The 26,458-nt window shown below is 44.7% G+C and overlaps 1 protein-coding gene across 1 annotated transcript in view; it reads right to left on the minus strand.

Annotated features, from left to right (window-relative positions):
• Positions 1-26,458, minus strand: part of SCG3 (secretogranin III) — an 83,214-nt gene that overhangs the window by 12,615 nt on the left and 44,141 nt on the right. Inside the window, exons 9-10 of the mRNA XM_030189407.1 lie at positions 16,879-16,959; positions 9,331-9,462 (exon numbers count right to left, since the gene is read on the minus strand). Coding sequence (XP_030045267.1) covers positions 9,331-9,462; positions 16,879-16,959 — 213 coding nt within the window. The remainder of the gene's footprint in view (positions 1-9,330; positions 9,463-16,878; positions 16,960-26,458) is intronic.

Raw genomic sequence — 26,458 nt, forward strand, 5'->3', positions numbered from 1 at the left:
CTGAGAGTGTGGCCTCAGTGTCCTAGAAATCAATGGGGAATAACTTTTGGGTGGGAGACTTGCCCAGAGGCAAGTGGAACCTAATGCGTAGGGGTGGACGGTTGACCAGTATAGAGCACATGTCCAGGTGGGCCTGAGCAGTGCTGGGGATAGACCCTCCAGGTGGCCGTGGGGATAGCCCCAGGTGGGTGCTAAGCGTTCCATGACAAGGAGAATTTGGAACGGGTAAACATTACTCCTTTGGAATGGCTTGAAGTCAGTGGCGTAGCTGGGGGGGGCGCGCAGGGGCCTCTCCTCAGGCGCTTCCCGCCTACTGTAATGCAACTTCCTGTTTTCTGCAGAGGTGGGACGCACCTGAGGAGAGGCCCCGACGCTGGCAGAAGGCTGACTGTGATTCGCTGGTGCCGGAGGGAGAACAGCGCTTCAGGGAAGTAAAAGTGACCACGTGGACGAGGAAGAGAGGGAGAAAGATGCAAAACTCGGGGGGGGGGGGGGAATGGAGAATGGAGAAAACGCTGCTGACAGACAAAGACCAGAGTGGAAGTGAGCCTATCTACTCCACTGTAAGCAAGGAAGCCAATTGTTTCCACTTTCCACCCCTCCTCCTCCCCCGCGCAGCAGTCATTTCAGTTCACTCAAAACAAAGCGAGCAAACTTATGAGATGTTGCACCCACCTTGTCATTCTTTATTGTTGCTCCATCTTAAAAGGTGGAGGAGAAAAGAAATAACAATTGAATATCACAAAAACAGCTTCAAAAATTACTGTAGCTGGTAGAAACTGCAATTATAAACTCTATAGTTTGTGCTCATTTTTCTTCACTTCTTATATATAGATGTCCAGATTTCAGTGAGGCTATCCTGTTTCCTGATGGGTTCATCTTAACTGTAGTTGTAATCTGCCTTCGGAAGCCTGGTGTTATAAAGATGATAGAATATACTGAAATTAAATGGAAGTAGAATTAAACTCTCCTTTCATTGGGGCACATGGAATCACATCTTCATCTGTTTTGTAGACGTTTACCTTTTAGAAACACAAAGGGATTATTCTGTTTTGAATATGTTTCAGGGGCAAGTAGTTTTATAAGTCAAAATAAAAATAACTATTTTGTTTCATGCAGATCTCTTTTGTTTAAACATAAATGGGCTATAAGCCCCTAGTTCAGTCCACTGGTTTTCTTATATTTTGTTCTTGTGATGACATATTATGCCAAAACTGAAAACTCTTACCTCTATCTGGTCAATAATAAAAGGAACACTATCTGCCCTAAAAAGTTGTTTTGTGGCTCTACATGAGGAATTGTGATATTAATAAATAAGTGTATGTTTGTGCCCCTAGTCATGCATCCTACGTTTATATAATCCTTTCAAGAAATCCAGTTAATTGTTTAACATTAGTGGAACATAGCCACATAGGCATGGTATGGTTGCCTTTGGCTCCTAACCACTACTCATTTGCCCCCCTCCTCTTTACCCATTAATTCCCTTGCCCGTGTCTTGTCTATCTGTTCTACCTAGATTGTAAGCTCTTTGAGCAGGGACTGTCTCTCTATGTCAAGTGTTCAGCGCTGCATGCGTCTGGTAGCACTATACAAATGCTATTAGTAGTAGTAGTAGGGCCTAGCTAAGAAACAGGTTAGAGTTAGTCTTCACTGGACCAAACTTGCTTTCCTTGTGCCATCACTATCCAGCAGGATAGGCAGTGTCTTAAAAGGTGGAGGATAAAGGATTTTCTTTTTTTAACAATAAAGAGTGATAACGTGGATGCAGCAGCTCATAGGTTTGCTTGCTTTGTTTTGAGAGTACAGCAATGACAGTTGTGTGGGGAAGGGGAAAGTGAGATTGGCCTAATTGGTTTCAACATTTTGATGTCACTTGGTCTCCTGTCTATTAAACCTCCTTGGAGCTGCCAGAGGATGGACCGTGGGAGCAGGCCAGGGAGATATATGGCCCCAAGGAGGATGGGGAGCGCTGAAAGAGACAGGGAAGAAGGTTAACATGGGGAGAGGAAAGGGTAAATGCTGGACAGGGAGGGAGAAGGACACAGAGTCGATACTGGATAGGGAGAGGAGAGGGACATTGGAACGCAAAGAGGCAGTGCTGGAAAATGAAGAAATGGGGACACAGGGGCACTACTGAAAAGATGGGAGATAGGGACACAGAGGGGCACTACTGAAAAGGGGAGCAGGAGGAGATAGGGACACAGAGAGGCACCACTGGAAGAGGGGAAAGGAGATATGGGGACAATGGTGAAAAAGGGGTGAGATGGGCACAAAAAGGTAATGCTGGAAAAGGGAGAAGATGGTAACACAGGGGTAGTGCTGGAAAAAGGGGGAAGATGGGGACACACGACAATGCTAGAAAAAGGGAGAGATGGGGACACCTGGATGGCAGATGCTAGAAAAGGGGGAGATGAGGAGACCAGGTAGGCTTCTGCTGAAAAAAGGGCGGGGGGAGATGGGGACACAGAAATGGAAGATGCTGAACTGGAGGTAGGATAGGGACAAGGGACACAGAAGGGAGATGCTGGACAGGACAAATAGTGGTGCAGAGGAAAGAAGGATGGTGCACTTGGAGACAGAAGAAATATCAGATGGGCAAAAGACCCTGTAAAGGTAGAAGAAACAGAGAAAAACAGAAAAGAGACAGCGGGACCAAAGCAAATGAGAAAATAAATTGTTCAAACAACAGTAGAGGGGTCATTTTGGATGTACTGCAGCACAGATTTTGATTGGTAGAATCAGGGACTGCAAATCCCATATGAATTTGGGATGTGAGTTCACACTAGGACTGGTTGAAAAATCTCCCTTCTGGAATTGAATCATGTGGTAGCTCTATACACATCTGATAGTGGGGACGTAAAATGCAAGATGTAGTGAAGGAATGGAAGAAGACAAGAGGCGAGAGAAGAAATGGAAAGGCCAACCTGGAAAAGAATTTGTAAGACTGACTCATGGAACATGGAAAAAAAGACTGGGACCAGCCAAATTTCCAGACAACAAAAGTAGGAAAAAATGTTTTTATTTAATACTTTGTAAGCACTGAGATGTACCTGCTTTGTAAAATGTACATTTTTTTCTATTTTTATTTTGCAACGTACAGGAGAAAATGCATTTCTGTCTCTTTTTTTGCCAGTACTGTACTGTTTAGAGTCTGGCTTCCTTGGGTAGGGGGTTTCTATTTCAATTTTTGTTGTTGTTTTTTGGGGTTTTTTTTTGTGGCTCCCTATTCTGCATTAGATTGGTAGCATGGAATGTTGTCACAATTTGGGTTTCTGGCAGGTGCTTGTGACCTGGGTTGGTCACGTTGGAAACAGGATACTGGGCTAGATGGACCATTGGTCTGACCCAGTATGGCTACTCTTATGTTATATAGATGAGGGTCTGTCCATGTTCTGCATGTGTGACTGAGGTGAAGGATAGCATGTAGGATCTGTGTAGGAATGTGTAACAGTGCAGCTTGTTCCAGTTTCCCAATAGTAGGTATATTGGTGCTCCAGAGCCCAGTGTAATATATATAGCACTGTCTTCTTATAGGTGGGTTAGGGCTGTTATGATGTGGTAAGTTTTGTGTTCTAGGGCAGTCCTGGAGTACCCCCTTGCCAGTCACCACACAAACAAAAGCCCATCTGATTTAAACAAGGTGTCTAGCAGTGGAAGGAATGTGTGTGCTATTCCTGAATATTTTTACTTTGTAGTTAAGAAGACAGGTTGCCTGCTCTGGCCAGTCCAGGGACCTCTTCTACATCCTGCCTCTTGATGTAACTTACTGTTTCCTTGTAGGCAGGATGCAACAGAGACAGCCTGTATTAACCATTGCCTGCCATAGCACCTGAGCAACAACACAGACACTGCTGTCTAGCTGACACCAACCAGCGCCTATTTTATAAAAGTCTGCTCCCCCTGAGATCAGAACCTGGCTACGCCTCTGCTTGAAGTAACAACAAAAGAGTTGGAAAACAGGTTTAAAAGATCCCCAATTTGGAAGAGTCCTGGCCCAGATGGAGTGACCAACTTTTGGCTCAAACAATTAATATCTCTTCACTAAGACATGGCAAACTGCAAAAATCAGTTGACCAGGCAGCCAAATCTGACACCACATTAACTAATATCAGGCAGAACACTTCTTCCTCCAAAGAGAGATCCAAGTAATATTCCTAAAAATTATAGACCAATAACTTGTCTACCTACAGTCTATAAGTTGTTAACTGCAATAGATGGCAATAGACTATATGATCATATAGACTCTAATAACATCATGACAATACAGCACAAGGGTAATAAGAGGAGCATATGGAACAAAAGACCAGTTAATGTGATCATGGTCAGTGCTAAGAAAGCAGAAATCTTAGTGTAGCATGGATTGACTAAGAAAGCCTTTGTTAGCGTCCCACATTCCTGGATAATAAATTGCCTTCAAATGCACAAATTACATATTTCAAGTTTACCATGAAAATGTGGCAAACCACACTCCACCTGAAGTAGACAGATGGACAATTTGTCATTCCTACTTCTGTTTTGTTTGGCACTTAATCCACTGAATAGGGGGTACTGCAGTGGACTTCGGAAATTGCTCCCAGGTACATAGCTCCCTTAACTTGCATGCTGAGCCCCCAACCCCGCCTAAAACCCTCTACCCACAACTGTACACCACTACCATAGCCCTTATGGGTGAAGGGGGGCACCTAGATGTGGGTACAGTGGGTTTCTGGTGGGTTTTGGAAGGCTCGCTGTTTCCTCCACAAATGTAACAGGTAGGGGGGGATGGGCCTGGGTCCGCTTATCTGAAGTGCACTGCACCCACTAAAACTACTCCAGGAACCTGCATACTGCTGTCACAGACCTGAGTATGACATCTGAGGCTGGCATAGAGACTGGCAAAAAATATGTTTAAAGATATTTTTTGAGGGTGGGAGGGGGTTAGTGACCACTGGGGGAGTAAGGGGAGGTCATCCCCGATTCTCTCCGGTGATCATTTGGTCATTTTGGGCACCTTTTTTTGCCTTGGTCGTAAGAAAAACACGACCAGGTAAAGTCGTCCAAGTGCTCATCAGGGATGCCCTTTTTTTTCCATTATGGGTCGAGGACATCCATGTGTTAGGCACGCCCAAGTCCCGCCTTCGCTACACCTCCGATATGCCCCCTTGAACTTTGGCCATCCCTGCGACGGAAAGCAGTTGGGGACGTCCAAAATTGACTTTTGATTATGCCAATTTGGACGACCCTGGGAGAAGGACGTCCATCTTCCGATTTGTGTCGAAAGATGGGTGTCCTTCTCTTTCGAAAATGAACTCGAAAGTCTCTTCAAACGTCCTATTAACAAAAACAGAAGAGGACTGATAATATAGACTGATGAAAACTGCTGATACAAATGTTCATGTTGAACATTATATTTGAAGTCACTTGTAATCTCAAAGGCGTTCATAATAATGCAGTTCCCAAAAAGATGAACCCAGTGCATTACTAGACTTAACTCTCCGTTTGAAAAAAGATCTTGAACTTACCTGCATTCTCAGTGATCCTCTGTTGATGGAACCAAAATAGATGATTGCTCCTTGTACTCTCCACTGTGCAAAATACTACCGCCTATGTTTACTAAGCGGCGCTATGGGCGCTTTAGCATTTTTAACACACGTAAATGGTTTATGCGCATTAAATACCAATGCGCCCATAGAAATGTATAGGTGCACTGGTGTTTAACGTGCCTTAAATTTACAGGCGCGTTAAAAACACTAACGCACCTTAGTAAACATACCTCTATATTCCCCCTATGAGAGAGATCTGCATGGATACTGCCTCCATTGTATGCAAATTACCTCAAACATATTCATGAGGGATATCCTGAAAACCTGGCCTGTTTGTGGCAATCAAGGCCTGAACTCCTACAGTTACAGTTAGTTACAGTTAATTCACTTATAACCCACCGGTCCCATATAAATAGTTCACAGTGGATTACAGCAAGATTCTAGAACACAATAGTCTAGGAAATTACATAGTATGATTACAAGATGTACTTGAACCTAAACAGTATCATAAGAGAAAAATAGATAATAAAGCTAACTGCAATCAATTATTTCTTAGTCACATATATCTGAAGCAATGTCTTTAAGCCTTTCTTAAACATAATATAGTTAGAAATAAGTTGTAAATTAACTGGTATAAATTTCCAAAATTTAGCAGCTTGAAAGGCAAACGGATAATTAAAAAGATTTCTTTGAAGTAATACCTCAAGGACTCGGTAAATCAAATAATGCCAGCTTTCGAAAGTTATATAAATAATCGCCAATGAGTAATGCACAAGAGAAATCATATATAATGGAACTTGTCCAAATCCAATTTTCCATAACAAGTAACCCAGCTTAAAAAGTATCCTGACCTCAACAGTTAACCAGTGAAGCTTAACAAAGTAGGCAGTAATTCTATCTGTTTTCTTAAGGAAGAATATTAGGCGTAAAGCCATATTTTGGACTGTTTGAATTTTTCTCAACAGATATTTTGGTAAACCCAAATAGATAAACTCCTGCATCCCTGAGCTGTCATCTAGTTGTAACTGTACTTGCAGCTTATCAGACTATCCCAGATGCTAATTAATTCTATCATTGCAGCATGCCAGACAGACCCAGTATATGAGCACCTACATTTTCAGTGGACTTCCAGTTAGAGGCAGATGCACTAAAGCTAAATGAGCCTTTAATGACCCTCCAACGAGGAAAATTTGATCCGTTGCATGCATCAAAGGGCTTTTACCGAGGAAGCCAGCAGCTAACGAAAACGGAATGGAGATGAGCAATTAGTGTGAAAACCCCATTGAAACGACATGCACTAACCTTTTCCGATTGCCTTTACGCAGGAAAAAGGCAGGAAAACTAACGAGAGGTCTGGACCTCTCGTTAGGACAGCTCTGTGCCAGGAAAAATCATTACGTGAAAAAATAAACAAACTTTGAGCCAATCCCAGCGCATTAGCAGAGCTAAAAGCGCTGTGATTGGTCCAAAGGACGTCAGCAAACACATCAAATAAAAAAAATAAAAAAAGGATCGGGAGGGGGCAAGGGCGCTCATCAGGAGCGTCCTGTATGGACAGCCTTGCCCCCCCCCCCCGCTGCTCCCCACTTTCCGCCGCTCCCCCCCCCCCCCGAAAAAGCAAAATGCTAGCTGCCCCGGTCCCCCTCCATTCCTGTTCCTGTGTTCTGCAGAGCTAACTCCGCCTCCCGTCATTCTTCTGCCCCGTGCCCCGCCCCCGCTGCCCCCCCTGAGGTCGACTACGCCGCTCCCCCCCTCCACCGAGACCCCCCTCCCTATTAACAACCCGAGCAGCGCCTCGCACCTCTTTCAGAAGCGCTGCACGGGCAGGAAGATCTATTGTGTTGGTTGTAGTCTCCATGACGTCTCTTCTTCCCTGGCCTAGGCCCCGCCTCCTTCTGACGTAAGTAACCTACGTCAGAAGGAGGCGGGGCCTGGGCCAGGGAAGAAGAGACGTCATGGAGACTACAACCAACACAATAGATCTTCCTGCCCATGCAGCGCTTCTGAAAGAGGTGAGAGGCGCTGCTCGGGTCGTTAATAGGGAGGGGGGTCTCGGTGGAGGGGGGGAGCGGCGTAGTCGACCTCAGGGGGGGCAGCGGGGGCGGGGCACGGGGCAGAAGAATGACGGGAGGCGGAGTTAGCTCTGTAGAACACAGGAACAGGAAGGGAGGGGGACCGGGGCAGCTAGCATTTTGCTTTTTCGGGGGGGGGGGGGGGAGCGGCGGAAAGTGGGGAGCAAGGCCGTCCATACAGGACGCTCCTGATGAGCGCCCTTGCCCCCTCCCGATCCTTTGTTTTTGGATTTTGCTGACCGGGTAGCCACGTGTATTTGTTGTGGCTTTTTTTTTGTTTTGTTTTTACGTTTGCAGCATGCGCAGAGCAGCCAGCAAAACGCTTGGCTGCTCTGCGCATGATTTAGGGGCCGGTTACCGATGTGTATTGTGATTCTTTGATACATTGTACGTTTGAATACCGATCTGAGCATGTGTGACTTTTTTTTTTGGTGCATTCTTCGTTTTTTAAAAATCGTTAGGGACTTTAACGATTTTGATTTTTTTACGTTTGGTTGCTGCATCTGCCTCTTAGTACTGTAATTGCAGGCTGGCAGACAGACCTAGCTGCTGATTAATTGCATCAGTGCAGTCCACCAGACAGACCCAGCTGCTTGGTTGCCTGGTTTTCTACTAGAACTGTAAGCTATCAGTATACCTGTAGCCTGCCAGAGAGAGGCACATTATTTAGTGGTCATACTTAAATTGTTTAGTCTACCTTTTTGACTTTTTACTTCCTGTGTACTTTTGCAATGTTTAAATAATTTACTTTGAACAGACTTTTGCATTTGGTTGGAGGAGGGTTACAGATAGGAGTGAGGTTACTGCTTTCCCTGATGACAGTCTGGTTTGGGGACTGAAACACTCAACATGAGTTTTAAATGTTTGTTCAATACTATACTTCTACTGGCGCCTTTTGTTTTAAAAGAAGTACTGGAAAGAATATGTGAATTTAATTATGGGCTCCTTTTATTAAGCAGCGGTAAGTCCAACGCAGGCTTACTGCTCGCTATAACGGAAGTAGCGCCAGGCTACAGCAGCAGCCCGGTGATACTTTCCACTCTTACCGTGCTGTCATTTCCGGCACTACAAAAATTTATTTATTTTTGTAGTGCCAGACTGTACCTGGCGGTAATCGGGCAGTGGTTACCGCCAGGTTAGCACGAGAGCTCTTACCGTCACCTCAATGGGTGGCAGTAAGGGCTCCTCCCAAAATGGACACACGACAAGTGCTTTACTTGCTGCCCAGCCATTTCCTGCAGGAAAGTGAGACTTTCCCTTTTACCAGCTGCAGTAAAAGGGGCATTGGCGTGCGTGTAAAACACGCTGGTGCCAGCACCGGCTCCCTTTTGCTGCAGTTTGGTAAAAGGCATGGAGGAGTGAAGGAGTAGCCTAGTGGTTAGTGCAGTGGAGTTTGATCCTGGGGAACTGAGTTTGATTCCCACTACAGCTCCTTGTGACTCTGGGCAAGTCACTTAATCCTCCATTGCCCCTGGTACAAATAGTACCTGAATATAATATGTAAACCACTTTGAATGTAGTTGCAACCCCCCCCCCCCCCCCCCCCCCCCCCAGAAAGGAGTATATCAAGTCCCATTTCCCCTTCCCTTTATTAGTACTTAGGGAACTGAGGGACACCAGAAAATAAAACTCAGTGTGAAAATAGAGAGTTCTGCAATATTCTGAACTCTTCTGAAAAGACAAAGCAATCTGAATTTAAAGTTCTCACTTCTATAGAGTAAATGTAAATGAAATACCTGTCGGTTCTTCTGTATTTTGTGACATTTTTCGCTCTGCATTTTTCGTGGAATCTTTGAATGTTGAATATTCTTTTTCCATGTTGGCTGCTGCTTCTTTTGTGCTGTCTCTTTCTTCGGTGCTTTTGTCTCCTAAAGATGAAGCGCAGAACCATTTATCTGCTTATTATGTAGAGAATTCTTTCAGGTTTGGAAATAACTGAAATTCCTATTATATTTCTAAATATATACAGTGGAAGTTCTGAGGCTTTATTTCAGTGATAAAATATATCTGAATATAGAGATACATGTTTATGAAGAATTTTGCAATTTCATGACCCTTGCTGTCAAAAAATAAAGAGTCCAAACCACATGCAAGAGAAAAAATGTAACTATGAATTACAATGGGGCCCTTTTACAAAGGGGTGCTGAAAAATGCCCTGTGGTAGTGTAGACGCGTGTTTTGATCGTGCACAGAATCATTTTTCAGCGCACATGTAAAAAATGCCTTTTCAAAATTTTTGACGAAAATGGATGTGTGGCAAAATGAAAATTGCCGTGCCTCCATTTTGGGTCTGAACTTACCGCCAGACATTGACCTAGCAGTAAAGTCTCATGCGGTAACCAGGCGGTAATGACCTACGCACATTAAATGCCACTTGGAGTGCGCCCATTACATGCGTCCGAAAATAAAAATTATTTTTCGGACGCCCATATCGGGCATACACCAAAAATGAAATTACCGCAAGAGCCACGTGGTAGTCAGGCGGTAACTCCATTTTGGTGCGCGTTGGGCGCTCGCACATGCTTACGCAGCTTAGTAACGGGGACCCAATGCGAGCACAATCTTTTGTGCTTTTGGAAGTAGTTAGACTCTCCTTTTCAGGCAGACATTTTTTATTGTATAATATCATATTGCTGATGTGGTTTTGAAAGAAATTCTGCTGTCCAGATAGATTATGAAAATAGTAAACACTGCTATATTTATGAGGGTTTTTTTTTTTTGTGTATATGGGTGATTGCATTTACCTCCTTTGTGAACTGTGATGTGCTTTTGCAGAAGCAATGCTCTAACAAATGCAAATAAATAAATATGCGAATAATAATATAACCATATCACTGCTAGAAATGTGAATATAGAATTAACATTTAATATAATTAATTATTTGAAAATATTTATAACCTTAGAATCCTTATCAACCAGATAGGTTCCATCCAGTATGTGCCCCTCTGTCCTTCCCACTTCCATCCAGCATTATGTCTTCCTTCTCCTCCCCACTTCCATCAGCCATTTTGTTCTCTCTCTCCTCCTCACTTCCATCCATGTGCCTTTTTGTCCTCCATACTTCCATCCAGCGTCTGCCTCCTACTCTGACAACCCTGCAGCTGCTGCTAGATCTGCAAACCAGCAGCAAAACAAAATATAAACATTGCAGTACTGCACTGTAGTACCTGTGACTTCCGGCTGTGCCTCGAAACAAGAAGTGATGTCAGAGGGGGCAGGACCGGCAGCCAAGAGAATGTACAGTGTGGCCCCGCAGTGTTTGTACTTTGTTTTGCTGCCACTGCTGCTGATGATTAGGGAAAGTAGCAGCATCGGTAACATAGTAACATAGTAGATGACGGCAGAAAAAAAGACCTGCATGGTCCATCCAGTCTGCCCAACAAGACAACTCATGTGTGCTACTTTTGTGTATACCCTACTTTGATTTGTACCTGTGCTCTTCAGGGCACAGACCGTATAAGTCTGCCCAGCATTATCCCCGCCTCCCAACCACCAGCCCCGCCTCCCCACCACCGGCTCTGGCATAGACCGTATAAGTCTGCCCAGCACTATCCCTGCCTCCCAAACTCCAGTCCCGCCTCCCACCACCGGCTCTGGCACAGACCGTATAAGTCTGCCCAGCACTATCCCTGCCTCCCACCACCGGCTCTGGCACAGGCCGTATAAGTCTGCCCAGCACTATCCCCGCCTCCCAACCTCCAGCTCCGCCTCCCACTACCGGCTCTGCTATCCAATCTCGGTTAAGCTCCTGAGGATCCATTCCTTCTGAACAGGATTCCTTTATGTTTATCCCACGCAGGGCTCACTGGCTGCACAGTGGGACAGGACAGCTGCATGGCCTCTTACCAGAAGATGTGTGGCTGCGCAGCTGCACAGCTTAGAGAGAACAGTGCTACCCATACATCATACTGAATTGTTTTTAAAGAGTTAACCAGTTAGAACATGAATGTAATGGGAGGCTGCCTAGAGCAGGTCTAGAGTGAAAGCATTAACACATGTCAAATTATCATTGACATGTACAGTGGGGGAAATAAGTATTTGATCCCTTGCTGATTTTGTAAGTTTGCCCACTGACAAAGACATGAGCAGCCCATAATTGAAGGGTAGGTTATTGGTAACAGTGAGAGATAGCACATCACAAATTAAATCCGGAAAATCACATTGTGGAAAGTATATGAATTTATTTGCATTCTGCAGAGGGAAATAAGTATTTGATCCCCCACCAACCAGTAAGAGATCTGGCCCCTACAGACCAGGTAGATGCTCCAAATCAACTCGTTACCTGCATGACAGACAGCTGTCGGCAATGGTCACCTGTATGAAAGACACCTGTCCACAGACTCAGTGAATCAGTCAGACTCTAACCTCTACAAAATGGCCAAGAGCAAGGAGCTGTCTAAGGATGTCAGGGACAAGATCATACACCTGCACAAGGCTGGAATGGGCTACAAAACCATCAGTAAGACGCTGGGCGAGAAGGAGACAACTGTTGGTGCCATAGTAAGAAAATGGAAGAAGTACAAAATGACTGTCAATCGACAAAGATCTGGGGCTCCACGCAAAATCTCACCTCGTGGGGTATCCTTGATCATGAGGAAGGTTAGAAATCAGCCTACAACTACAAGGGGGGAACTTGTCAATGATCTCAAGGCAGCTGGGACCACTGTCACCACGAAAACCATTGGTAACACATTACGACATAACGGATTGCAATCCTGCAGTGCCCGCAAGGTCCCCCTGCTCCGGAAGGCACATGTGACGGCCCGTCTGAAGTTTGCCAGTGAACACCTGGATGATGCCGAGAGTGATTGGGAGAAGGTGCTATGGTCAGATGAGACAAAAATTGAGCTCTTTGGCATGAACTCAACTCGCCGTGTTTGGAGGAAGAGAAATGCTGCCTATGACCCAAAGAACACCGTCCCCACTGTCAAGCATGGAGATGGAAATGTTATGTTTAGGGGGTGTTTCTCTGCTAAGGGCACAGGACTACTTCACCGCATCAATGGGAGAATGGATGGGGCCATGTCCCGTACAATTCTGAGTGATAACCTCCTTCCCTCCGCCAGGGCCTTAAAAATGGGTCGTGGCTGGGTCTTCCAGCACGACAATGACCCAAAACATACAGCCAAGGCAACAAAGGAGTGGCTCAGGAAGAAGCACATTAGGGTCATGGAGTGGCCTAGCCAGTCACCAGACCTTAATCCCATTGAAAACTTATGGAGGGAGCTGAAGCTGCGAGTTGCCAAGCGACAGCCCAGAACTCTTAATGATTTAGAGATGATCTGCAAAGAGGAGTGGACCAAAATTCCTCCTGACATGTGTGCAAACCTCATCATCAACTACAGAAGACGTCTGACCGCTGTGCTTGCCAACAAGGGTTTTGCCACCAAGTATTAGGTCTTGTTTGCCAGAGGGATTAAATACTTATTTCCCTCTGCAGAATGCAAATAAATTCATATACTTTCCACAATGTGATTTTCCGGATTTAATTTGTGATGTGCTATCTCTCACTGTTACCAATAACCTACCCTTCAATTATGGGCTGCTCATGTCTTTGTCAGTGGGCAAACTTACAAAATCAGCAAGGGATCAAATACTTATTTCCCCCACTGTATACACAATTATCTATCTGTTGATTTTCTATTGACTATTTTGTTTTTGTTTTAATTGGATCTTATGTTTATTTATTCTTATTTTATTTTCTGAGATTATATTTTGGTTGCTGTTTTCTCTTGATATTTATGTATGTTTGGTTAGAATCTGCCTAGGAATTTGGCAGAATACAAATGAATGAAATAAATAATGGTAAAACAAGAGGACATGAATTGAGGTTGTGGGGTGGTGGATTTAGGAGTAATGTCAGGAAATTCTTTTTCATGGAGAGGATGGTTGATGCCTGGAATGCCCTTCTGAGGGAGGTGGTGGAGAAATAAATGGTGGCAGAATTCAAAAAGGTGTGAGATGAACCCAGAGGATCTCTAATTAGAAAATGTTATCAATAGAAATCAAACAAAATAAAACATGGAAAAGAAAATAAGATGATACCTTTTTTATTGGACATAATACATTTCTTGAATGAATGAATGAATGGCATAAAAATCAAAACTTAAATGGTTGTGTGTTCAAATGTCGAATACTGCTTAGATAGCAACTCCAGCTGTGAAGAACTAAGCTTGCTGGGCAAGCTTGTACAGTCTGCGTCCCGTGTATGGCAATCAGGTTTAGGATGGGCTGGCGAGAGCTTGAACAAACTCCAGTAATTTGTAATGTGAGGATAGTGCCAGGCTGACTTTTACGATCTGTGTTCTGCAAATGACAAGATGGATTTGGATAGGCTGGAGTGGGCTTCGACGGCAACTTCAGGAGTTTGAATCTAAGGCCAGGGCCGGGCGGACTTCTACGGTCTATGTCCCAGAAATGCCAGAGAGACAATGATTAAGTATTTTATATCACATTCATTGTTGATTTCATCATGACTTGATAATGGGTGTGACTGTTGGGCAAACTGGACGGACCGTTCAGGTCTTTACCTGCATTCATTGAGGGCCCTTTTTCCATTAATATGTTACTATGAGGGGCATTTTCGATATGACATCTAAGTCCAACTTTGGACATTTTGCATAAAAATGTCCAAAATTCAAGTGGGGAATATAGCCATTTTCAAAACAGAAAAAAAAATTAAATTGCCTTGTCTGCTGAGCCCCCTAAAACCCACCACCCCCACTACCATAGCCCTTACAGGTGAAGGGAGCACCAATATGTGGATACAGTGGGTTTTGGAGGACTCACAGTTTCCTCCACAAGTGTAACAGGTAGGGGGAGGTAGAAGCCTGGGTCCACCTGTCTGCAGTGCACTGCACCACTACTAGACTACTCCAGGGACCTGCATGCTATTCTAATGGACCTGAGTATCACATCAGAGGCTGGCAAGTAATATTTTTAATCACATATTTTTTTGAGGTGGGAGGGGGTTAGTAACCACTGGGGGAGCAAGGGCACACTCTTGCATGGAGTGGAAGAATAGTCCAGTGATTAGTGTAGTAAACTTTGATCCTGGGGTAGTGGGTTCAATTCCCACAGCAGCTATTTGTTATTTAAAAAAAAAGGTGTAGCTCAAAACATCTAAGATTTAGTCCTGAACGTTTTTGTTTTGTTCCATTATGGCTGAAAAACATCTAAGTCTTAGGAATGCCCAAGTCCCGCCCTGAACACACCCCTGAAATGCCCCCTTGAGATTTGGACATACTTCAGAGAAAAACGTCTAAAAAGAGGTTTCGAAAATACTGGACGTTTTGTGAGCAAAACATCTAAATGCAGACAATCCCCAGCGGCCCTCACTGCAGTGGCGTAGCCAGATCTGACATTTTGGGTGGGCCCAGAGCTAATATGGGTAGGCACTGTGTATATAGGTATGAGTAGTGATTCTTGGGATACTACAAAATAATGCCTTAGAATGCACTTGATGATGGATTTCTAAGTAGTCTGTCCAACAGCTGCCCTGTATCAACCTAAAACACATACTGTAGCCCTGCCCTTCCTTCCCCCCCCCCCCCCCATCCATCCCTGTATCCTGGCATCAGCCCTTCCTTAGCCTACCCTCCCATCCATCCCCATATCCCAGCATCAGCCCTTCCCTTCCCCACCATCCATCCCGTATTTGGGCATCAGTCCTACCCTACCCCCCACTACTCGTTGTAGCCTAGCGTCAGCCCTGTCCTACCCACTACCCATTCTCCCACAGTCTGGCATCTCTTCTGCCCTTCCCAATCTCCACCCCCCACCCTGAAGCATACAGCATTAAATATAAAACCTTTGTTTGTTTGTTTTTTTTAATGTCCTGGGCACTGCAGAGCCAACCCCCACCCACCCACATTAAAAATAAAACTTTTTTTTTTAAATTTGGTGGACACTGCAGAGACCAACCCTACCCAAAAACTTACCAACATGAAATACACAACCTTTTAAAATTATTATTATTTTAACCTGGGCACTGAAGTTAGGTTGGAGAGGGTTTGGGGAAAAGGGCCATGGGGGGGGGGGGGGGGGGGATTATAAAAACGCTTGATGGCACGTAGTAACTGTATAAATGTATGTATCGCATTTATTGTCCTGTATATTATGGATACTGACTATGTACTGTGAAATGTTCCATCAATAAAATTGTTAAAATATAACCTGGGCACTGAGCCCATCCCTGCCAAGAAACCCACCAACATTAAATACAATTTTAAAAAAAAATTTAACCTTGGCACTGAGCTCACCCCCACCAAAATGTTGAAGTCTTCCGGTGGTTTGGGAAGGAGGTAGCCTCTGCAACAACACCATGAAGACTATTTTAGGGCTGAGCTGGGGGGGGGGGGGGGGGGGGTGGAAAATTCAGAATGAGTTGTGGCTGTATTAGCATTTTAAAAGAATACCTTGAGTGTTGTGTTCAATTCTGGCACATCTCTTCAACAAGGCCTACAAAGAGAACCCATAACCTCACAAAACTACCTCAGCAATCCTTCCAATTATCAAAGTCCACCTTCCATACTATCTTGCCTAACACCTTCCTACTCTCTTCCCTTACTTAATCTTTATTCAATACTATGTATATCTGATATCATGTAATGACTATGTCATAACAAACTCTGTAAGCCACATTGAGCCTGCAAATAGGTGGGAAAATGTGGGATACAAATGCAATAAATAAATAAATAAATTCTGGTCACTGTGTCTCAAGAGAGATATGGTGGAATTGGGCAAAGGTTCAGAGGAGAGTGACCAGGGTGGTATGGGAGATGGAACTCCTCCTGTACAAGGAAAGGCTACAAAGCTTAGGGCTCTTCATCTTGGAAAAGAGAGACTGAGGGGGGTTATGATTAAGGTCTATAAAATCCTGAGTGGTGTAGAATGGATAGAAGTGAATCAAATTTTCACTCTTTCAAAAAGTACAAAGACCAGGGAACACTCAATGAAATTACATGGAAATACTTTTAAAACTAATAGGAAGAAATATTTTGTCATTCAAAGAATAGTTAAGCTCTGGAACTTGCTGCAAGATGATGTGGTAACAGCGGTTAGTGTATCTGGGTTTAAAAAAGCTTTGGATAAATTCCTGGAGGAAAAGTCCATAGTCTGTTATTGAGATGGGCTTGGGGGAAGCCACTACTTGCCCCGAGATTGGTAGCATGGAATGTTGCTACTAATTGGGTTTCTGCCAGGTACTTGTGACCTGGAATGACCACTGTTGGAAACGGGATACTGGACTAGATGGACCAGTATGGCTATTCTTATGTTCTTACCTTCAAATTTGTTTTTGGAGTAACTTGATATTATTCCAAGTTTATTCCTTGCCTGTACTGCTATTGCTGCATCTAGGTTTTCTACAGAAAGAAAAAAAAAGGGATTTACAGTACACATATATTTTCACCTGGGTTCTTCATATTTTGTTCACAAATACAATAGAACAAGTTCCCCATTTCACATAGAATGTAGAGATCAGAACTAAGATGTCCAGGTCAGAACTTGCTCAGTTCCAGCAGTGCTTTAGATAAGAATCTGCCAATGCAGGGCCTTTTCCAAAATACCTGCAAAAGTGCACATGTATTTGCTGGTACATACAGTGGGAGCAACATTTTAGAAATATACATGTTGAAAAAATGAACATGGACCCGGAAGCTTCCATAAGGAGGTGTCAGCACTTTCACATGGAAGAAGTGATTTTGCAGCTTCTATGTGTAAGTGGCATCACTTCCTTCTGCAGTTGTCCCATTTCACAAATCTACACATATAAGTGCTGCAAATTAAGTAGTGAGGTCATAATTTTTACTTGGGTTCATTTTGGAGACAGAAATAAACTTCATGGGCTTAAGCAGAATGACTCCTTAATCCCTTGTGGAAAGCCCTGGCCCCTTGTGGAAAGCCCTGGCCGAAATGAGCACTTTTAAAAATCTACTTGTGCATTTGAACTGGTGTAAAACTCAACATGAAGATTTTTTCCCCATACACATGTATTCCCTTTGTAAAATGGGGAACACACATGTGGAATTTAGTCCCACCTGAGTCTTCCCAAACCACACCTCTTTGAAATCTCTACATGGTGTGGATCACCATATATAATAGTGTCTTTCTGAAATTGATATTTATAATATTTTATTTTATTATGATATTTCTATCCCACATTTTTATAAGAATACAACTATTAAAAAAATTCTTGTCATATTAGCTGAACACAGATCTAAAGAAGTGGACTTTAAGTAAACTTCTAAATGACATATAATCAACTGAGTGTCTGATACGCTTGGGAAATGAATTCCAGAGTTTGGTACTTTGGTAAGAAAAATTAGCATTATGGATAATTTTGTAGGTTAACCCTTACCGCCTACAAAATCGGTGTCGGTAAGGGCTCTGGTGCTAATGCCATGCGCTAATGGTGAAATTAGCATGTGGCCATTAATAGACAAAATGGAAAATGGGGCCATTTTACTGTTGCACAAAAAGTGGCCTACTACTACTACTACTACTATTTAGCATTTCTATAGCGCTACAAGGCGTACGCAGCGCTGCACAAACATAGAAGAAAGACAGTCCCTGCTCAAAGAGCTTACAATCTAATAGACAAAAAATAAATAGATAAATAAATAAATAAAGTACGCAAATCAAATCAATTAATGTGAACGGGAAGGAAGAGAGGAGGGTAGGTGGAGGCGAGTGGTTACAAATGGTTACGAGTCAAAAGCAATGTTAAAGAGGTGGGCTTTCAGTCTAGATTTAAAGGTGGCCAAGAATGGGGCAAGACGTAGGGGCTCAGGAAGTTTATTCCAGGCGTAGGGTGCAGCGAGACAGAAGGTGCGAAGTCTGGAGTTGGCAGTAGTGGAGAAGGGAACAGATAAGAAGGATTTATCCATGGAGCGGAGTGCACGGGAAGGGGTGTAGGGAATGACGAGTGTGGAGAGATACTGGGGAGCAGCAGAGTGAGTACATTTATAGGTTAGTAGAAGAAGTTTGAACAGGATGCGAAAACGGATAGGGAGCCAGTGAAGGGTCTTGAGGAGAGGGGTAGTATGAGTAAAGCGACCCTGGCGGAAGATGAGACAGGCAGCAGAGTTTTGAACCGACTGGAGAGGGGAGAGGTGACTAAGTGGGAGGCCAGCAAGAAGCAGATTGCAGTAGTCTAAACGAGAGGTGACAAGGGTGTGGATGAGGGTTTTGGTAGAGTGCTCGGAAAGAAAGGGGCGGATTTTACGGATGTTGTAAAGAAAGAAACGACAGGTCTTGGCAATCTGCTGGATATGAGCAGAGAAGGAGAGAGAAGAGTCAAAGATGACCCCAAGGTTTTGAGCTGAGGAGACAGGGAGAATGAGAGAGCCATCAACAGAAATAGAAAACGGGGGGAGCGGGGAGGTGGGTTTGGGGGGGAAAATGAGAAGCTCGGTTTTGGTCATATTTAATTTCAGGTGGTGTTGAGACATCCAGACAGCAATGTCAGACAAGCACGCTGAAACTTTGGTTTGGATGCAAGGTGAGATATCAGGAGTAGAAAGGTAGATTTGGGAGTCATCAGCATAGAGATGGTAGGAAAAGCCATGGGATGAGATTAATGAACCAAGGGAAGAAGTGTAGATAGAAAAGAGGAGGGGACCAAGAACAGAACCCTGAGGTATGCCGACAGGCAGAGGGATAGAAGTAGAAGAGGATCCACCAGAGTGAACACTAAAGGTGTGGAGGGAGAGGTAGGAAGAGAACCAGGAAAGGACAGAGCCCTGGAATCCAAGTGAAGACAGGGTATCGAGAAGTATGCTGTGATCAACAGTGTAAAAAGCAGCGGAAAGATCAAGAAGAATGAGGATGGAATATTGACCTCTGGATTTAGCCAGTAATAGGTCATTGGAGACTTTAGTAAGCGCAGTTTTGGTTGAGTGGAGAGGGCGAAAACCAGATTGTAGTGGGTCAAGAATAGCATGTGAGGAGAGAAAATCAAGGCAGCGGCGGTGACCAGCATGCTCAAGTAATTTGGAGAGAAAAGGAAGGAGGGAGATGGGTCGGTAATTAGAGGGACAAGTAGGGTCGAGTGAAGGCTTCTTAAGGAGAGGTGTGACCACAGCATGTTTAAAGGCAGCAGGGACAGTCGCAGTGGAAAGTGAGAGGTTGAGAATGTGACAGATAAAAGGAATAAGAGCAGGAGAGATGGCATTAAGGAGGTGGGTGGGAATGGGATCAGAGGAACAGGTGGTACATTTGAGGAAGAAAGGAGAAGTGTAGTTTCCTCAATAGTAACTTCAGGAAAGGAGGAAAGGGAATGAGGGGAAGGAGAGAGAGGGGAGTGGACTAGTGGAGGGAGAGGTGGTGAGGTAGAGAAAGCAAGGTTTATCTTTTGAACCTTGTTGTGAAAGAATTCAGCAAGGATCGGAGGAGATAATGAAGGAGGAGTTGGGGGAGGGGGCACCTTGAGGAGAGAGTTCAATGTGGTGAAGAGAAGTCGAGGATTAGAGCTAAGAGAGTTGGTCATTTGGATATAATAATCCTGTTTGGCACGTAAAAGAGCAGATTGGAAGGAGGTCAGCATGAACTTAAAGTGTAGGAAATCAGCAAGGGCCCGAGATTTCCGCCAGAGGCGTTCAGCGGAGCAGGTACAGGAACGTAGGTAGCGGATATTAGAAGTCAGCCAAGGTTGGGGTTTTGTACGCCTTACAGGGCGGGTCATCAAAGGTGCAAGAGTGTCTAAGGCAGAGGATAGAGTATTGTTGTAAGAAGAAACAGCCTCGTTGACAGACGTGGACGGTGCCACAGTAGAGAGGAGGTTTGAAACATGGGAGGATAGAGATGAAGGGTCAATATCGTGAAGATTCCTAGATAAATTAGATAAGATAGGACAGGACTGGGAGGGAGGAGATTTAAGTGTGAAAGTTATAAGATGGTAATCAGAGGAGGGAAGATCAGAGGCAAGGAAACTAGAGGGTGAACAGTTGGAGGAGAAGATGAGATCAAGACAGTGACCATTTTGATGAGTGGGGGAGGTGGAGCATAGTTGGAGATTAAAGGAGGACGTTAAAGCGAGTAACTTGGAAATATAAGAGTTGGAAGGATCATTAGCAGGAATATTAAAGTCACCAAGGATGAGAGAGGGGGAGGAAGGATCATGGAAGAAGGCAAGCCAGGCGTCAAAGTCACTGAGAAAGGATGAAAGGGACTTATTAGGGGGACAATAAATGACCGCTATTCGAAGAGGCAGAGGAGAGAAAAGGCGGATAGAGTGGACTTCAAAGGAGGAAAAACAGAGAGATTGAGGTCGAAGAAGGGGTTGAAATCTGGAGGAGGGACAGAGAAGTAGTCCAACACCGCCCCCACGGCCAGCAGGGCGAGGAGTATGTGAAAATAGATAACCGCCATGGCACAGGGCTACGACTGAAGCAGAGTCATCAGGGCAGAGCCAGGTTTCTGTTATGGCGAGCAGATGGAGGTGACGCGAGATAAAGAGGTCCTGGATATAGGCGAGTTTGTTACAGATAGAGAAGGGCAGAGAAGAGGAGGGGAGTAGAGAAATAGAGATGAGGTTAGAGAGGTCGCGGTGAGATCTGTAGAGTTGGGATAATAGTTGGTGAGGGGGGGCCAGGATTGGGATTGATGTCACCGGCTGAGAGTAAGAGAAGGAGTAAAAGAGAGCAGAGGAGAGTAGGAGAGGTGTGGCCACGAAGGTGTCGAAGGCGAGAGGTATTTAGGTGGAATGGGGAAGGCAAAATGGACGGAAGAAAGAGGCGGAGATTAAAAGCCAAGAGGGAGGAAGAGGGTAGGAGAGAAGGTGAGATGATGAAGTCAATGGATGGGCAGTGAGTTCCTGTAGCGGAGAGAGGTAGGGGGTGAGGGAAAAGATTAGGAAGGGACAGGGCTAGGAAGAGAATGTGAATAGGGGCCATAAATGACTGAGGTACTGTAGCAACTGGGAAGATTAGATGTAAAGAGAAAAATGCACCTAGAGCGGAGGCCCTGAGTGGATTGGAGTGGACCTGGGTGTCACCCCGGAGAAGGCTGTAAGGATATGCAGATGAGCTGCAAGTCCTCCACAGCACCTGAAAGGCAGCCGGTGGTAGAGCTGGGCACCTCTCAGCTGAGGAAAGGCTTACCAGGGGTTAGGCCGAAGCCAGCATTCCTCCCCCTGAGGGTAGCCTGATCCTAGCCAAAAAGCACCTGGAAACTCTGTGCACTTGGAGCGAGGGCCCTGGGAAGATCGGGGTGGAACTGGAGTCACCCCGGATACAGCTGTGAGGAAATGCAGAAGGGCTGCAAGTCCTCCACAGCACCTGGTGGGAGTGCTGGGCACCTAGAGCGGAGGCCCTGAGTGGATCGGAGTGGACCTGGGTGTCACCCCGGAGAAGGCTGTAAGGATATGCAGATGACCTGCAAGTCCTCCACAGCACCTGAAAGGCAGCCGGTGGTAGAGCTGGGCACCTCTCAGCTGAGGAAAAGCTTACCAGGGGTTAGGCCGAAGCCAGCATTCCTCCCCCTGAGGGTCCCTCAGTGAATGGGAAAGCCCCACGCTGGGGATAGCGTAGGCCAAATTTTAGTGCAGCATAGTAAACGGGCCCCATTCAAAAGCATATCATGGCACTTTGCATTTGGCCTAGTTTTGGGACATTTCACCCCTCTTCCACCAAATCGACACCTTTAAATCAGTGCTTATCAAACTTTCTGTGGCTGCAACCATAGAAGGGAAAGGGAAAGGAAATGGGACATGATATTCCACCTTTATGTGGTTGTTTTTTTTTGTTTTTTTTTTTTGCAACTACATTCAAAGCAGCTTATGTAGCATATACAGGCACTTATTTGTACCTGGAGCAATGGAGGGTGAAGTGACTTGCCCAGAATCATGAGGAGCTGCAGTGGGAATTAAACCCAGTTTCCCAGGATCCAAGTCCCCTGCACTAACCACTAGGCCACTCCTCTACTCCAAGCAGGAGACTCCCAAAGGCACAGCTGATGATGTTTGTATAGATAGCTCATCAAGGTCCATTTGGGATTGCAACCTACAGTTTGAAAACCCTGCTCTAAATTCTCACAGAAAATATGTTACTTTATTTCCACATTAATAATATTTTCAGAACCAGTGGATCCCTTTTCTATCTCTTTGCATTTGATTCTTCTCTTTCCTGCTGAGCGTTGATTGCTTTTTAAACATTTGTAAATTTTTTGATGTTGGTCCTTGATTGCAATTGATATACTGATTTACCTATTATTTCTTTTTAAGTGTGTGCATCTTTGGTATAAATTGGTGAACATTTCAGTAGGTAATTTATAAAACAAATTCCTTTCCTTGAGCTTGTTTTTACTTTAGTTTTCAAACATGAAAGCAGAAGTTCACAAGAAAACAAAGGTTGCCTTGATTTGTATGAGAATACACCTGGGACCAATCATCCTGAGCAATGACAATGTATGTGCTTAGTATCTAAGCAACCCAGTATCCTGGTACTTTTATAGACGCTAATGACTGTTCCCATTTTGGTTTCCTTGGAAACACATTCTTTTTGATAGTAGAAAAAAGTCCTAGAGGACCTATCTCTTCACTAGCCTAGCCACTCACCTGCCCTTTTATCAGTCAGTAAGGGCAATAGACGGAAATGGCTCTTGTTGGCAAATCAGAATTTACTGCACAGGATTTAAGGCAGTATGAGAACTGTTGCCGGTTACCAGCATGCTGGAAATAATTTCTACTACTACTCCTACTTAACATTTCTAAAGCGCTACTAGGGTTACGCAGCGCTGTACAGTTTAACATAGAGGGACGGTCCCTGCTCAAGGACTCTCTTTTCACTCTATACCAGGGATGTGCAAACTGGGTGGCAGCAGCAGTAACTGGCATGGGTGAGTTTAGTTTAGAGACAGCAAAAAAAACAGTGGTGGCCTAATTGGGCTAGAAGATTAGAGGTGGCCCAGCAGATGAGCGATCAACAAGAATATGAGGAGCAGGGAGACAGAGAAAGACAGAGCGACTAATAGGAAGAAATGGGATAAGAAAAAGACTAATGTGTGTGGGGAATTATGAGTGAGAGAAACAGTTTGGGTGGGAGAGAGAGAGAGAGAGAGAGTGACTAATGAGGTTGGGGAGGGGAGAGAGAAATGTATTGGTTGGGATGAGAAGAAAAGGAGCAAAAGATTGATGAGAGAAGGTGAGAGTAATTGGTGGAGGGAAAGAAGGAAAGACAGGAGTTGAAGGATAAAAAGAGACTAATGAGGATGGGTGGGGAAGAGATAGAATAATGGCATGTGTGTCTAAATAGGGGGAATCATGTGGTTGGGAGACAGAGATAGAAAATGGGGAGAGAGACTGATGGAGGTGAGAGGAGGGAAAGGAGAGATGGAGAAAGAAACTGGGGTGGATGAGATTTTAGCTAGTAAATAAATAGTACTGGGCAGCTACAAACTGGAAATTATTTTTAAACTAGAAAACAAACAGAACAAGTTAGAAAGTGCACACTTAGAATGATATAGGTGCATTTCCCCTTCCTCTGGTAGCTCCTAGCAATCCTCCCTCTCCCTACTACTACTACTACTACTACTATTTAGCATTTCTATAGCGCTACAAGGCATACGCAGCGCTGCACAAACATAGAAGAAAGACAGTCCCTGCTCAAAGAGCTTACAATCTAATAGACAAAAAATAAATAAAGTAAGCAAATCAAATCAATTAATGTGAACGGGAAGGAAGAGAGGAGGGTAGGTGGAGGCGAGTGGTTACAAGTGGTTACGAGTCAAAAGCAATGTTAAAGAGGTGGGCTTTCAGTCTAGATTTAAAGGTGGCCAAGGATGGAGCAAGATGTAGGGGCTCAGGAAGTTTATTCCAGGCGTAGGGTGCAGCGAGACAGAAGGTGCGAAGTCTGGAGTTGGCAGTAGTGGAGAAGGGAACAGATAAGAAGGATTTATCCATGGAGCGGAGTGCACGGGAAGGGGTGTAGGGAATGACGAGTGTGGAGAGATACTGGGGAGCAGCAGAGTGAGTACATTTATAGGTTAGTAGAAGAAGTTTGAACAGGATGCGAAAACGGATAGGGAGCCAGTGAAGGGTCTTGAGGAGAGGGGTAGTATGAGTAAAGCGACCCTGGCGGAAGATGAGACAGGCAGCAGAGTTTTGAACCGACTGGAGAGGGGAGAGGTGACTAAGTGGGAGGCCAGCAAGAAGCAGATTGCAGTAGTCTAAACGAGAGGTGACAAGGGTGTGGATGAGGGTTTTGGTAGAGTGCTCGGAAAGAAAGGGGCGGATTTTACGGATGTTGTAAAGAAAGAAACGACAGGTCTTGGCAATCTGCTGGATATGAGCAGAGAAGGAGAGAGAAGAGTCAAAGATGACCCCAAGGTTTTGAGCTGAGGAGACAGGGAGAATGAGAGAGCCATCAACAGAAATAGAAAACGGGGGGAGCGGGGAGGTGGGTTTGGGGGGGAAAATGAGAAGCTCGGTTTTGGTCATATTTAATTTCAGGTGGTGTTGAGACATCCAGACAGCAATGTCAGACAAGCACGCTGAAACTTTGGTTTGGATGCAAGGTGAGATATCAGGAGTAGAAAGGTAGATTTGGGAGTCATCAGCATAGAGATGGTAGGAAAAGCCATGGGATGAGATTAATGAACCAAGGGAAGAAGTGTAGATAGAAAAGAGGAGGGGACCAAGAACAGAACCCTGAGGTATGCCGACAGGCAGAGGGATAGAAGTAGAAGAGGATCCACCAGAGTGAACACTAAAGGTGTGGAGGGAGAGGTAGGAAGAGAACCAGGAAAGGACAGAGCCCTGGAATCCAAGTGAAGACAGGGTATCGAGAAGTATGCTGTGATCAACAGTGTAAAAAGCAGCGGAAAGATCAAGAAGAATGAGGATGGAATATTGACCTCTGGATTTAGCCAGTAATAGGTCATTGGAGACTTTAGTAAGCGCAGTTTTGGTTGAGTGGAGAGGGCGAAAACCAGATTGTAGTGGGTCAAGAATAGCATGTGAGGAGAGAAAATCAAGGCAGCGGCGGTGAACAGCATGCTCAAGTAATTTGGAGAGAAAAGGAAGGAGGGAGATGGGTCGGTAATTAGAGGGACAAGTAGGGTCGAGTGAAGGCTTCTTAAGGAGAGGTGTGACCACAGCATGTTTAAAGGCAGCAGGGACAGTCGCAGTGGAAAGTGAGAGGTTGAGAATGTGACAGATAAAAGGAATAAGAGCAGGAGAGATGGCATTAAGGAGGTGGGTGGGAATGGGATCAGAGGAACAGGTGGTACATTTTGAGGAAGAAAGGAGAAGTGTAGTTTCCTCAATAGTAACTTCAGGAAAGGAGGAAAGGGAATGAGGGGAAGGAGAGAGAGGGGAGTGGACTAGTGGAGGGAGAGGTGGTGAGGTAGAGAAAGCAAGGTTTATCTTTTGAACCTTGTTGTGAAAGAATTCAGCAAGGATTGGAGGAGATAATGAAGGAGGAGTTGGGGGAGGGGGCACCTTGAGGAGAGAGTTCAATGTGGTGAAGAGAAGTCGAGGATTAGAGCTAAGAGAGTTGGTCATTTGGATATAATAATCCTGTTTGGCACGTAAAAGAGCAGATTGGAAGGAGGTCAGCATGAACTTAAAGTGTAGGAAATCAGCAAGGGCCCGAGATTTCCGCCAGAGGCGTTCAGCGGAGCAGGTACAGGAACGTAGGTAGCGGATATTAGAAGTCAGCCAAGGTTGGGGTTTTGTACGCCTTACAGGGTGGGTCATCAAAGGTGCAAGAGTGTCTAAGGCAGAGGATAGAGTATTGTTGTAAGAAGAAACAGCCTCGTTGACAGACGTGGACGGTGCCACAGTAGAGAGGAGGTTTGAAACATGGGAGGATAGGGATGAAGGGTCAATATCGTGAAGATTCCTAGATAAATTAGATAAGATAG

This window comes from Microcaecilia unicolor, chromosome 1 (assembly GCF_901765095.1).
Source record: "Microcaecilia unicolor chromosome 1, aMicUni1.1, whole genome shotgun sequence".
In the NCBI taxonomy this organism is placed as follows: domain Eukaryota; kingdom Metazoa; phylum Chordata; class Amphibia; order Gymnophiona; family Siphonopidae; genus Microcaecilia; species Microcaecilia unicolor.